Source organism: Coregonus clupeaformis, chromosome 8 (genome assembly GCF_020615455.1).
Source record: "Coregonus clupeaformis isolate EN_2021a chromosome 8, ASM2061545v1, whole genome shotgun sequence".
In the NCBI taxonomy this organism is placed as follows: Eukaryota; Metazoa; Chordata; class Actinopteri; order Salmoniformes; family Salmonidae; genus Coregonus; species Coregonus clupeaformis.
This window is the reverse complement of record NC_059199.1, coordinates 24,863,120-24,878,795: the sequence shown is the minus strand read 5'-3', so window position 1 is coordinate 24,878,795 and position 15,676 is coordinate 24,863,120. Positions and strand designations below refer to the sequence as shown.

Below are 15,676 nucleotides of genomic sequence, written 5' to 3'. Positions count from 1 at the left end.
AGACAAAGTGGAGTCGCAATTCAACGGCTCAGATACGAGACGTATGTGGGAGGGTCTATAGACAATCACGGAATACAAAGGGAAAACCAGCCACGTCGCAGACACCGACGTCTTGCTCCCAGACAAGCTAAACACCTTTTTTTCGCCCACTTTGAGGATAACACAGTGCCACCGACATGGCCCGCTCCCAAGGACTGTGGGCTCGCGTTTTCCGTGGCCAACGTGAATAAGACATTTAAGCGTGTTAACCCTCGCAAGGCTGCTGGCCCAGACGGCTGGAGTGTTTACGGACATATTCAATCTCTCCCTATCCCAGTCTGCTGTCCCCACTTGCTTCAAGATATCCACCATTGTTCCGGTACCCAAGAAAGCAAAGGTAACTGAACTAAATGACTATTGCCCCGTAGCACTCACTTCTGTCATCATGAAGTGCTTTGAGAGGCTAGTTAAGGATCATATCACCTTACCTGACACCCTAGACCCACTTCAATTTGCTTACCGCCCCAATAGATCCACAGATGATGCAATCGCCATCGCACTGCACACTGCCCTATCCCATATGGACAAGAGGAATACCTACGTCAGAATGCTGTTCATTGACTATAGCTCAGCCTTCAACACCATAGTACCCTCCAAGCTCATCATTAAGCTCGGGGCCCTGGGTCTGAACCCCGCCCTTTGCAACTGGGTCCTGGACTTCCTGACGGGCCGCCCCCAGGTGGTGAAGGTAGGAAACAACACCTCCACTCTGCTGATCCTCAACATAGGGGCCCCACAAGGGTGCGTGCTCAGCCCCCTCCTTTACTCCCTGTTCACCCATGACTGCGTTGCCACGCACACCTCCAACTCAATCATCAAGTTTGCAGACACCACAACAGTAGTAGGCCTGATTACCAACAATGACGAGAGGTGAGGGCCCTGGCAGAGTGGGGCCAGGAAAACGTCTCAACGTCAACAAAACAAAGGAGCTGATTGTGAACTTTAGGAAACAGCAGAGGGAGCACGCACCTATCCCCATCGACGGGACCGCAGTGGAGAAGGAGGAAAGCTTATCATCCAAAAGGCGGGGTCAGTACAGGTGCATCAAACCTGGGACCGAGAAACTGAAAAACAGCTTCTATCTCAAGGCCATCAGACTGTTAAATAGCCATCACTAGCCGACTACCACCCGGCTACTCAACCCTGCACCTTAGAGGCTGCTGCCCTATATACAGGTTTACATACACTTAGGTTGGAGTCATTAAAACTCGTTTTTCAACCACTCCACAAATTTCTTGTTAACAAACTATAGTTTTGGCAAGTCGGTTAGGACATCTACTTTGTGCATGACACAAGTAATTTTTCTAACAATTGTTTACAGACAGATTATTTCACTTATAATTGACTGTATCACAATTCCAGTGGGGCAGAAGTTTACATACACTAAGTTGACTGTGCCTTTAAACAGCTTGGAAAATTCCAGAAAATGATGTCATGGCTTTAGAAGCTTCTGATAGGCTAATTGAAATAATTTGAGTCAATTGGAGGTGTACCTGTGGATGTATTTCAAGGCCTACCTTCAAACTCAGTGCCTCTTTGCTTAACATCATGGGAAAATCAAAAGGAATCAGCCAAGACCTCCGAATTAAAAATTGTAGACCTCCACAAGTCTGGTTCATCCTTGGGAGCAATTTCCAAACGGCTGAAGGTACCACGTTCATCTGTACAAACAACAGTACGCAAGTATAAACACCATGGGACCACGCAGCCGTCATACCGCTCAGGAAGGAGACGCGTCTCCTAGAGATGAACGTACTTTGGTGCAAAAAGTGCAAATCAATCCCAGAACAACAGCACCTTGTGAAGATGCTGGAGGAAACAGGTACAAAAGTATTTTACTTTTTTTTTTTTTTTTTTTACATTTTTAGTCATTTAGCAGACGCTCTTATCCAGAGCGACTTACAGTTAGTGAGTGCATACATTATTTTTTTTATTTTTCATACTGGCCCACCGTGGGAATCGAACCCACAACCGTTGGTGTTGCAAACGCCATGCACTACCAACTGAGCTACATCCCTGCCGGCAATTCCCTCCCCTATCCTGGACGACGCTGGGCCAATTGTGCGCCGCCCCATGGGTCTCCCGGTCACGGCCAGCTACGACAGAGCCTGGAAGTATCTATATCCAAAGTAAAACGAGTCCTATATCGACATAACCTGAAAGGCCGCTCAGCAAGGAAGAAGCCACTGCTCCAAAACCGCCATAAAAAAGCCAGACTACGATTTGCAACTGCACATGGGGACAAAGATCGTACTTTTTGGATAAATGTCCTCTGGTCTGATGAAACAAAAATAGAACTGTTTGGCCATAATGACCATAGTTATATTTGGAGGAAAAAGGGGGAGGTTGCAGGCTGAAGAACACCATCCCAACCGTGAAGCATGGGGGTGGCATCATCATGCTGTGGGGGTGCTTTGCTGCAGGAGGGACTGGTGCACTTCACAAAATAGATGGCATCATGAGGAAGGAAAATTATGTGGATATATTGAAGCAACATCTCAAGTCAGGAAGTTAAAGCTTGGTCGCAAATGGTCTTCCAAATGGACAATGACCCCAAGCATACTACCAAAGTTGTGGCAAAATGGCTTAAGGACAACAAAGTCAAGGTATTGGAGTGGCCATCACAAAGCCCTGACCTCAATCCTATAGAACATTTGTGGGCAGAACTGAAAAAGCGTGTGCGACCAAGGAGGCCTACAAATCTGACTCAGTTACACCAGCTCTGTCAGGAGGAATGGGCCAAAATTCACCCAACTTATTGTGGGAAGCTTGTGGAAGGCTACCCGAAACGTTTGACCAAGTTAAACAATTTAAAGGCAATGCTACCAAATACTAATTGAGTGTATGTAAACTTCTGACCCACTGGGAATGTGATGAAATAAATAAAACCTGAAATAAATCATTCTCTCTACTATTATGCTGACATTTCACATTCTTAAAGTAAAGTGGTGACCTAACTGACCTAAGACAGGGAATTGTTACTAGGATTAAATGTCAGGAATTGTGAAAAACTGAATTTAAATGTATTTGGCTAAGGTGTATGTAAACTTCCGACTTCAACTGTACATAGACATGGAACCACTGGCCACTTTAATAATGGAACACTAGTCACTTTAATAATGTTTACATACTGCTTTACTCATCTCATATGTATATACTGTATTCTATTCTACTGTATTTAGTCTATGCCCCTCCGACATTGCTCGTCCTAATATTTATATTTCTTAATTCAGTTATTTTACTTTTAGATTTGTTTGTATTGTTGTGAATTGTTTGATACTACTGCACTGATGGAGCTCTATTAGCCAATACAGTTGCATACGCAGGGTCTGTAGTACACAGTGACTAGGACAAACAAGGGCACTGTCTGGATGAACGCTTTAGACTGCGGGGTAACCCAGAGGAATGGCTGCATGACGCACGGGACCGCTACAAAAATATGACCCAGGATGACAGCCTCACTCACAAACCACCCCGCCCCCCTGACCAACGAGTCCAATGCTTCCTTCAATACTCCCACTTGGCAAACAGTTCAACCATATCATTAAAGAAACGTTGGCACATCTTGAGCACTGACCCACAACTGGAAAATAAGTTTAAAGAACCCCCGCAGGTAGTCTTTAGACACACCCCCAACATCAGTCAAATGGTGGTGCCACTTAGCACCTACCTAGACAATGTGCCGGACGGTAATTACAGATGTGGCCGATGTACCCAGTGTGACTTTACGAACAAATGCACAACGTTCAATCACCCCCTCATGGGCAGGGCCATCAAGATTAAGGATATCGTTACTTGTTCTACAAAAAATGTGGTATACCTGATCAAGTGTTTTTGTGGTCTATGCTATGTAGGAAAAACAAAACAAGCTCTGAAAACAAGGATAGCAGAACACAGGAGTAATATCAGGACTCTTGATTAGAGAAACCCTGTGGCTGCGTATTTCATGGAGGCTAGTCACAACATCAGCTCTCTGAGATACATTGGTATCGAACATCTTAAGGCTCCTAGGAGGGGTGGAGATACTGAAAATCTATTACTGAGAAGAGAATCGTATTGGATTCATCATTTGTCCACCATGTCTCCTAAAGGTCTGAACCAAGAGTTTGATATCAGACCATTTCTTACATGAATATGTTACGTTGATTTGTCTTGCCATCCAGGTCTCCACTTGGTAATTTTGTATACAGGTATATTAGATTTTCTGTAACTACTACATGTGCCCATCTCATTGATATCAAATTATTTGAGGTATGCAAGTTGTTTTTGAAATGGGTCACTGTAATTATATCTGTGTCCTGTGCGTAACGGTCATATGGGCGGTTATTCCAACAGTTTCCAACTATTAGTATTATTTTATTTTTTATTTTTTACTGTTGCCTAGGTTTTAACTCGGAACGATTTGTATGTACACTGAGTGAACAAAACATTAGAAACGACTTTCCATGACATAGACTGACCAGATGAATCCAGGTGAAAGCTATGATCCCTTATTGATGTAATCTGTTAAATCCACTTTAATCAGTGTAGATGAAGGGGAGGAGACAGGTTAAAGAAGGATTTTTAAGCCTTGAGACAATTGACACATGGATTGTGTATGTGTGCCTTCAGAAGGTGAATGGGCAAGACAAAAGATTTAAGTGCCTTTGAACGGGGTATGGTAGTAGGTGCCAGGCACACCTAGGGCTGTTGCAGTGACCGTATTAACGCCAGACATGAGTCATGACCACAGTAAAATTCCACGTGACCATTGAGTCAGGGTAATCTCCTTTTATGTACTCTGGACATGCTTTGGTACTACCCAACATGCTAGCTACCATCAAGTCCTAATGGCCTGGTACTCAGGGCTATATTGTCTCTCTAACCACTCTGACATTAATGCAAATTAAATCGAAAATCACATCAAACACTTATCATCAAAACAGTAGGCCTATCATACTTTTAAAATTCACCTCACTGTGATGATCAATTTGAAGAAAGACAGCAGGTTGAAACAGTGTAAAACATGGTTGTTGTGGTTGTTGTTTCAAAGCCTAACACAACGAAATGGACAGCGTTTTCTAAGGTGATGATTAATTCAAAACAGCCATATGCATATTAGAGCTTATGCATATGCATAGGCTTATGAGCCCAAACCCGAAAAAAAAAACTGAATACAAATTATGAGTGTGCGGTTATACAATACATATCCTACTGCATATTATGCATGGCAGAAAAACATACAACTTTGGTACATAATTGGTCTAGCCTTTACTCTACTTACTCAGAACTGACTCATCCTCGGCTGCCAATGAAAGCGAGGAAGCACTGATAGATTATGGAGGAGGGTGCTATCGCAGCGATACGAGTACACTCTTCTCCTTTTCTTTCTTTCCTCTCCTCTCTTCTGTCCTCTCCTACCCACCTCCCCATCTGCCTAATCCCCTCGCCTCACTCACAGACACTTACACTTGTAATTCCCAGCCAGATCCACCAGAGTGAAAGCAGCGATTTGAATCACCAGCGACAGGGCGGATTAGCCGAGTGAAATCCAGATTGAAGGCACGTTTTTAGCACGACCCGCTATTCTCGATTTTGGCCGGCAAACTTTAAATCTCGTTGAAACCGTTCGTCAGTTATCATCGAAATCCGCTCAATAAAAAAGGAACCGGGTTCTGAAAGGGTGGCGTGTTTGTAATTGTAGATGAAACGTAAAAAAGGGGGTATCTCTCATCTATTGATATGATATCATAACAAGATTAGTTTTGTCTAATTAATCAAAACCCTGAATGTCTCTATTGGGGCAAAATCCAACAGAATCAATTACTGAAATGTAAATGATGTAAGATAATAGACTGTCTATCTGTTTGTACTTTCAGGACTATACCAGACTGTTTGAAAATAATAGAAATTACAGTGTGAGGGTGGCTGAGATGTTGCCTCCAAAATGTGATAGGAGTGATAAAGCTTTTGGGGTTTGCTCTTAGAACTTTGTCACTCAGCCGAGAGAGAAATCTTTGGCATATTTGAATGTACCAGAATTGTTATAAGAAGATGTTTTGATCAAAAAGTATTCCGTCTCTCACCCCATTATTGAGGAGGGCTCCTTTGATCTCATTTCGAGATAAGGGTTGAAGAGAATCAGATGAAGGGAACGGAGAGAGAGCGAGAGAAAAAGTGAGAGAGAGAAAGACAGAGCAGCCCCAACGCTTCAGCCTCAACGTTCACTCAGTCCACACAGCGTTCTATATGATAAACCATCAACGCTCAGATAGTTCTCACACTTCTTCCAATTGTTCTCCTTTAAAAGTGCGACTAATAATGAAGTCATTCCGTTCAAAGTCTCCTCCTGTAAATCTAACCGTCCCTCAGATATGCATAACCCCTTTGTCTAATCTTTGCTTTTTTAACACACTGATTTGACTTGAGAGGAACCCTTTAAAGTCAGACTAAGAAAGGAGAAGATCACGGAAGCTGTCAAGATAAAAGTTCTGGGTATTAATGAGTAATGGGTATCATCTTGAATCGCTCTTCTCTCACTCAGCGGATTTGGAAGGACAAAGAAAAAGTACATATGAGAGGAGAGGAGATATGCTGACATGAAGATTGCCAGTGCCCTGGAGCACTCCAACATCTGCCCGGGTGAAACCGCCTCTCTGTCCTCTGCCCAGGTGTGCCATGAAAGCATCTGAGAGAGAGGCAGGATCTCCTTGGCAGTTGGCCATCACTCGTCACGTTCACCTCACATGCCCTGGAAACACTTTCATCCTCCATCTCATCGTCCCCCATACCGCAGCTGGCTGTCATGGGAAAGAGGAAACAACTATAACAATAACCTGCGTGCACGTACGCAAACACACGTCTGTCAGTTCACTGTACTGTATCAAGTTGTGTCTATGCTAGCTCAGGTAGGCCTATTGTCTGTGGGAGGCCTCTACAGACGGCAGATGAAAACACAATTCTGTGTTTACTTTCATGATTTGTTGACCAACCACCCTGCTACGCCCTACACAATGTCAGACCGTGTCAAAAGGAACGAATGTGGATGAAAACGGTCTTGAGTGGCAGGCGAGGAAAGGAGAGAGTGCATCCCCAGGATCCCTGAAGAGAGGGAGCGAGAAAGACTGAGGGAGGGAGGGAGTCGGACCCTGCAGCGGCAGGCAGGCTAGGCTGTTCTCTCTCAGATTTGACCGACCAGTCAGAACTATCAGAGCCATCACTTTCCATCAGCAGTGGGATCATTCATAGACCTGCAGCTTTGAAATATGAGTGTTAAAAATATATTCCACTTCTGTTTTTCTCCCAACGGTATTTAAATGTTACGTCACAAGGCAGGGAAGGTTGGAGTAGCAGTTAATTCAGTCATCTGAGTTTTTTTTTTAAGGATTTCTGATTAGTTTGTTGGTATTTATTATCACACTAACAATCCATATACAGTGAGGGAAAAAAGTATTTGATCCCCTGCTGATTTTGTACATTTCCCCACTGACAAAGACATGATCAGTCTATAATTTTAATGGTAGGTTTATTTGAACAGTGAGAGACAGAATAACAACAAAAATATCCAGAAAAACGCATGTCAAAAATGTTATAAATTGATTTGCATTTTAATGAGGGAAATAAGTATTTGACCCCTTCTCAATCAGAAAGATTTCTGGCTCCCAGGTGTCTTTTATACAGGTAACGAGCTGAGATTAGGAGCACACTCTTAAAGGGAGTGCTCCTAATCTCAGCTTGTTCCCTGTATAAAAGACACCTGTCCACAGAAGCAATCAATCAATCAGATTCCAAACACTCCACCATGGCCAAGACCAAAGAGCTCTCCAAGGATGTCAGGGACAAGATTGTAGACCTACACAAGGCTGGAATGGGCTACAAGACCATCGCCAAGCAGCTTGGTGAGAAGGTGACAACAGTTGGTGCGATTATTCGCAAATGGAAGAAACACAAAATAACTGCCGATCTCCCTCGGCCTGGGGCTCCATGGAAGATCTCACCTCGTGGAGTTGCAATGATCATGAGAACGGTGAGGAATCAGCCCAGAACTACACAGGAGGATCTTGTCAATGATCTCAAGACAGCTGGGACCATAGTCACCAAGAAAACAATTGGTAACACACTACGCCGCGAAGGACTGATATCCTGCAGCGCCCGCAAGGTCCCCCTGCTCAAGAAAGCACATATACAGGCCCATCTGAAGTTTGCCAATGAACATCAGAATGATTCAGAGGAGAACTGGGTGAAAGTGTTGTGGTCAGATGAGACCAAAATGGAGCTCTTTGGCATCAACTCAACTCGCCGTGTTTGGAGGAGGAGGAATGCTGCCTATGACCCCAAGAACACCATCCCCACCATCAAACATGGAGGTGGAAACATTATGCTTTGGGGGTGTTTTTCTGCTAAGGGGACAGGACAACTTCACCGCATCAAAGGGACGATGGACGGGGCCATGTACCATCAAATCTTGGGTGAGAACCTCCTTCCCTCAGCCAGGGCATTGAAAATGGGTCGTGGATGGGTATTCCAGCATGACAATGACCCAAAACACACGGCCAAAGCAACAAAGGAGTGGCTCAAGAAGAAGCACATTAAGGTCCTGGAGTGGCCTAGCCAGTCTCCAGACCTTAATCCCATAGAAAATCTGTGGAGGGAGCTGAAGGTTCGAGTTGCCAAACGTCAGCCTCGAAGCCTTAATGACTTGGAGAAGATCTGCAAAGAGGAGTGGGACAAAATCCCTCCTGAGATGTGTGCAAACCTGGTGGCCAACTACAAGAAACGTCTGACCTCTGATTGCCAACAAGGGTTTTGCCACCAAGTACTAAGTCATGTTTTGCAGAGGGGTGAAATACTTATTTCCCTCATTAAAATGCAAATCAATTTATAACATTTTTGACATGCGTTTTTCTGGATATTTTTGTTGTTATTCTGTCTCTCACTGTTCAAATAAACCTACCATTAAAATTATAGACTGATCATGTCTTTGTCAGTGGGCAAACGTACAAAATCAGCAGGGGATCAAATACTTTTTTCCCTCACTGTATGTAGAGTATATAGAGGGAGCACTGCATGTTTGTGACATTGTATTGTTTGGAACAGTGCTTATGTATGACTCAACAGTATATCAGAGGCTTACAGCTTGCTGTGTGCTCGAGTCTCATGACTGAACTGAAATTCCAAAGATAAATCTCTCAACTCATAAATAGAAGATAAAGGACATCTTTATTTAAAGAGTCGCTGGTGGGGTTAATGAGGTACATCCCGTATAGTACAGTACACACTCCTCCCTCCCAGTGACTCATAGTGAAAGCCTGGTGTCAAAAGAGAGAGAAGAACCCCCTAGAGACACACTTGAACTGTTCCAAATGTTCCACTCCGGAATATCTTCAAGGACAATCAGATAAATCGTTTATATTAAGAGGGGCTGTGTGAAATCGATTGCTGAAGGTGTTATCTGTGCTCGCAAAAATGGCTGGTAATTAGTCACGGCTAAAGGAGCATTAGAGAGAGAGCAAAATGGATTTCATCTTAATATACAGTGCCGTGGAAAAGTATTTGCCCCCTTTCTGATTTTCTCAATTTTTGCATGTTTTTTTATACTGAATGTTATCAGACCTTCAACCAAAACCTAATATTAGATAAAGGGAACCTGAGTTTACAAATAACCAAAAAAAATTATACTTATTTTATTTATTTAATTAACAAAGTTATGCAACACCCATTTCCCCTGTGTGAAAAAGTAATTGCCCCCTTACACTCAATAACTTGTTGTGCCACCTTTAGCTGCAATGACTGCAACCATTCTACAGGAGAATGTCAGGCCATCCGTCTGTGAGCTGAAGCTGAAGCGCAGCTGGGTCATGCAGCAAGACAATGATCCAAAACACACAATCAAGTCTACATGAAAATAGTTAAAAAGCAACACATTTGAAGTTTTGGAATGGCCTAGTCCAAGTCCAGACCTAATCCCAATTGAGATGTTGTGGCAGGACTTGAAACGAGCAGTTCATGCTTCAAAACCCACAAATGTCGCTGAGATAAAGCAGTTCTGCATGCAAGAGTGGGCCAAAATTCCTCCACAGCGATGTGAGAGACTGATCAACAACTACAGGAAGCATTTGGTTGGAGTCATTGCCGCTAAAGGTGGAACAACCAGTTATTGAGTGTAAGGGGGCAATTACTTTTTCACACAGGGGAATTGGGTGTTGCATAACTTTGTTAATTAAATAAATACAATAAGTATACATTTTTTGTCATTTGTAAACTCAGGTTCCCTTTATCTAATAAAAGGTTTTGGTTGAAGAACTGATAACATTCAGTATCAAAAATATGCAAAAATAGAGAAAATCAGAAAGGGGGCAAATACTTTTTCACAGCACTGTATTTTCACTGAACTGCAGATACAATAGCTCCTGAGTGTCTGTCTATTTCTCTCTCTCCCCTCTCTGCATGCTATCTTCTGATAGCTAGTCAGACCACTATCCTGATGCATGGCTAGCTAGACTTTGCCAACGCTGGTGCTAGGCCTAGGTCTGACTTAAGTCCTATAAGGACACTGTTGGCAGGTGTGCTTTTTGGAGCAGCTTTGCCATTATTTGTTTGTGCATAAACCTCAGCAATAAGGCAATTGAGTAAACCGCAGCTGTTGACTAAGATTGGATTAGTGTATTCAAAGGTAATCTGCAGGCAAACTGGCTGTGAGTGATTGACCTTTCCCTGTTGGGTTGTGTACTATACCTCTGAGTCAGGGCCAGATGTGTTAGTTTGGAGATTAAACTACTGCAGGGATTGATAATGTCAGCCAATCAGCTCTCCTAGTTCAAAAACAAAAGGAAAATCCTCCCATGAAAAACTACCATATGTTCTTTCAGTTGAGGCTCTTGAACCTTATGCCTCTTCCAAAGCTTTTCAAAGGCATCTTATCAACCAACCACCACTGTTTAAATATGTGTATGGCTACGGCTTGTTTGATCGGCTCTGACAATGTGATTTCATGTGCTTTATTACAGAAGCTCAAACAGAAGAACCAACAGCTGAAGCAGATAATGGACCAGCTCCGAAACCTCATCTGGGAGATAAACTCCATGCTGGCTGTTAGGAGTTGAACGGCAAACACGGCGACACAGAGAGTGTGACACACAGGCACGCATACATACAGTGGGGAAAAAAAGTATTTAGTCAGCCACCAATTGTGCAAGTTCTCCATCGCTGCGTCCTGCGCATGTGCAGGAGTCCCAGCGGAACCACAGAGTGGGCTGACGACATGAGACCCAAAAGTGACATGATCGACAGCGCCGTCACCGTGTGATTCGGACGACACTTCCTTAGGGCTAGCAACAAGGCTACCCTTCGGGGGTCCGAAATTCGAGCCCTCATCCTCACAGTGTCTAGCTGTATCCCCAGGTAGACACTCTGATGAGTGGGCCAGGGCGCGCTCTTTTTCCAATTCACAGCAAACCCCAGACTTGTGAGATGCATCACTGTCTGTGTTGTGTGAGTGATCGCCAGCTCTGCTGACGGGGCGAGAACCAGTAGGTCGTCCAGGTAGGCTAGTAGCCGTATTCCCTGACGACGCAACGGTTCCAATGCCGCCTCCACACACTTGGAAAATGTGCGAGGTGCCAGGGCATACCCAAATGGCATCCTCGTGTATTCGTACGCCACCCCTTGAAAGGGGCAGAGGCTAGCTCTCTGAAGCAGAGGCTAGTATCGACAATACATCCTCAAGGGGGATGTCCTCCCTGAAAAACGCCCAACGCTGCTTCCTCTCCTTTAAAGAAAGGAGGGCGCAGGAGGCGCAATTCGGGGGACTGCAGACGCCCTCCTTGGCATGCTGGGATCCCAAACACACGAAACATAAGTCATGGTGGTCACCGGCCGCCATGGAGGTGCATCTGCACTGAGCTCTGAAAAGAGCTTTTGGGGGGGAGAAAATCACCCGGTGTGCTCATTTAGACGACGTTGATGACTGGAATATCAACGGCGTTTTCGTCCTGAGTCTTCGTGCTTCGTCTCTTCTTGGCTCTTCAGTCTAGTCATCCAGTCGCTGAAGAAAAAAGGGGAGGCTGATTGAGGGAAGCGTCCCTCTTATAGGGACACCTGTACTCCTATTGGCTGTAGGTGTGTGCATAATTTTGTCTCAGGCTGCTGCTGCCTTAGGGCAGAGGGTAAACCATTAGGAGCAGAGCTCCCCTATGGGGCGGAGCTCCACGATATAGAACTGAACTTGCTGTCATGTTCCAGGCAATGTTTTTCCACTCCTCAGTTGCCCAGTGTTGGTGACCGTGTGCCCACTGGAGCCGCCTCTTTTTGTTTTTAGCTGATAGGATTGGAACCCAGTGTGGTCGTCTGCTGCAATAGCCCATTCGTTACAAGGATCAACGAGTTGTGTGTTCTGAGATGCTGTTCTGCACACCATTGTTGTACTGCGCTGTTATTTGTTTGTTTGCGGCCCACTTGTTAGCTTGCACAATTCTTGCCATTCTCCTTCGACCTCTCTCATCAACGAGCTGTTTTCGCCCACAGGACTGCCGCTGATTGGATGTTTTTTGTTTGTCACACCATTTTTGGTAAAGCCTAGACATTGTCGTGCGTGAAAAGCCCAGGAGGGCGGACGATTCTGAGGTACTGGATCCGGCGTGCCTGGCACCGACGATCACACCACGCTCAAAATCGCTTAGGTCACTCCTTTTGCCCATTCTAATGTTCAATCGAACAGTAACTGAATGCCTCGATGCCTGTATGTCTGCTTTATACAGCAAGCCACGGCCACGTGACTCACTCTCTGTAGGAGCAATCGATTTTCGTGAACGGGGTATTGTACCTAATAAACTGGCCAGTGAGTGTAGTTATCACCTACAATATGGTTATTAAGAGGACTTTCAGAGTTGTGGTTTGAAAGACTATAGTCATGACTTTCAGTATAATTAAAATCAGGTCTAAATGCAGGACAATATGTAGACATTTTATATATTATTTAATCCCTATATCCTAAAATATTTGACAAATACTAAATTTACCCATTTAGAGGGGTTTTGAAGTTCGATTTCCCTCAAGATGTTTTTATACATTCTTAAACCAATTTAGGTAAAAGGATATACAGGGCGACATTTTCGTGGTGCAGAAGAGCACAGATCTGTTCAAAAATACTAGGGCACATTGTTGAAAATAAGTTTCAAATTAAATCACTGGCAGATTGAAGTTTGCATTATTTTTCCCCGCACAGATCTGAGATCTTTTGCACCACGAAAATGGTATTGTGTGGTAAAACGAAGAGGGAGTCTTATTGTGTATTGTATTTTTTCTGTTTTGTGTGGTTGGCTGCTTGATGTAAAAGTGTCAATGCAGCATCTACTGGACTTTTTATGATCATCACAATGTCTCGTTAACTTTTGTACTTCTATGGCGCTATAAATCCTGCTGTGATTTAGGCCAACACTGTTTCTTTCTGTTCTATTTTTATATCTGTGTTCTCACTGCTCACGAGGACAGCCAGATCAAGTGGGGAAGTTTCTTTGTGGGGTTTTTGGATTGTCCCCAGGCTTTAAAAGCTTTTTTAAATTACTGGCAGAAACAGTGCCGGCCCAGCCAATAAGCAACATTAGGGTCCCGCAGCCACTGGGACCCCCTGACCCTTGGATTGAATCCCGGTGTTATTATACTGATGATTTGTCGGGACAGATGGTTTGTTTACATACAGTGCATTCGGAAAGTATTGAGACCCCTTCACTTTTTCCACATTTTGTTATCTTATTCTAAAATTGATTACATTAATTTTTTCCTTCATTAATCTACACACAATACCCCATAATGACAAAGCAAAAACAGGTTTTTAGACATTTTTTGAAATGTATTACAAATAAAAAACTATCACATACAGTACCTGTCAAAAGTTTGGACACACCTACTCATTCCAGGGTTTTTCTTTATTTATACTGTTTTTTACATTGTAAATTAGAATAATAGTGAAGACATCAAAACTATGAAATAACACATATGGAATCATGTAGTAACCAAAAAAGTGATAAACAAATCAAAATATATTTTAGATTCTTCAAAGTAGCCATCCTTTGATGACAGCTTTGCACACTCTTGGCATTCTCTCAACCAGCTTCATGAGGAACGCTTTTCCAACAGTCTTGAAGGAGTTCCCACATATGCTTAGCACTTGTTGGCTGCTTTTCCTTCACTCTGCGGTCCAACTCATCCCAAACCATCTCAATTGGGTTGAGGTCGGGTGATTGTGGAGGCCAGGTCATCTGATGCAGCACTCCATCACTCTCCTTCTTGGTCAAATAGCCCTTATACAGCCTGGTGTGTTTTGTCAGGTCATTGTCCTGTTGAAAAACAAATGATAGTCCCACTAAGCGCAAACCAGATGGGATGGCATATCGCTGCAGAATGCTGTGGTAGCCATGCTGGTTAAGTGTGCCTTGAATTCTAAATAAATCATAGACAGTGTCACCAGCAAAGCACCATCAAACCTCCACCATGCTTCACGGTGGGAACCACACATGCGGAGATCATCCGTTCACCTACTCTACGTCTCACAAAGACACGGCGGTCTCAAATTTGGACTCATCAGACCAAAGGACAGATTTCCACCGGTCTAATGTCCATTGCTCGTGTTTCTTTGCCCAAGCAAGTCTCTTCTTCTTATTGGTGTCCTTTAGTAGTGGTTTCTTTGCAGCAATTCAACCATGAAGGCCTGATTCACGCAGTCTCCTCTGAACAGTTGATGTTGAGATGTGTCTGTTACTTGAACTCTGTGAAGCATATATTTGGGCTGCAATCTGAGGTGCAGTTAACTCTAATGAACTTATCCTCTGCAGCAGAGGTAACTCTGGGTCTTCCTTTCCTGTGGTGGTCCTCAAGAGAGCCAGTTTCATCGCTTGATGGTTTTTGCGACAGCACTTGAAACTTTCAAAGTTCTTGAAATGTTCCGTATTGACTGACCTTCATGTCTTAAAGTAATAATGGACTGTCGTTTCTCTATGCTTATTTGAGCTGTTCTTGCTATAATATGAACTTAGTATTTTACCAAATAGGGCTATCTTCTGTATACCAACCCTACCTTGTCACAACACAACTGTTTGGCTCAAATGCATTAAGAAGGAAAGAAATTCCACAAATTAACTTTTAAGAAGGCACACCTGTTAATTGAAATGCATTCCAGGTGACTACCTCATGAAGCTGGTTGAGAGAATGCCAAGAGTGTGCAAAGCTGTCATCAAGGCAAAAGGTGACTACTTTGAAGAATCTCAAATATAAAATATATTTTGATTTGTTTAACACTTTTTTGGTTACTACATGATTCCATGTGTTATTTCATAGTTTTGATGTCTTCACTATTATTCTACAATGTAGAACATAGTAAAAATTAACCCTGGAATTAGTAGGTGTGTCCAAACTTTTGACTGGTACTGTAAGTATCAGACCCTTTACTCAGTACTTTGTTGAAGGCAGTGATTACAGCTTTGAGTCTTCTTGGGTATGATACTACAAGCTTGGCACACCTGTATTTGGGGAGTTTCTCCCCTCCTGCGTTGTCTTGGCTGTGTGCTTAGGGTCGTTGTCCTGTTGGAAGGTGAACCTTCGCCCCAGTCTGAGGTCCTGAGCGCTCTGGAGCAGGTTTTCATAAAGGATCTCTGTACTTTGCTCC

At 43.6% G+C, this 15,676-nt stretch overlaps 1 protein-coding gene across 2 annotated transcripts in view; it reads left to right on the top strand.

Annotated features, from left to right (window-relative positions):
- The window catches only part of LOC121571472 (mediator of RNA polymerase II transcription subunit 30-like), a 35,272-nt gene extending 24,057 nt beyond the window's left edge, over positions 1–11,215 (top strand). For both annotated transcript variants that reach the window (XM_041882952.2, XM_041882953.2), the window contains exon 5: positions 11,025–11,215. In XM_041882952.2, coding sequence (XP_041738886.1) covers positions 11,025–11,120 — 96 coding nt within the window. In that variant the 3' untranslated portion in view covers positions 11,121–11,215. The remainder of the gene's footprint in view (positions 1–11,024) is intronic.
- Positions 11,216–15,676: the final 4,461 nt, after the last annotated feature.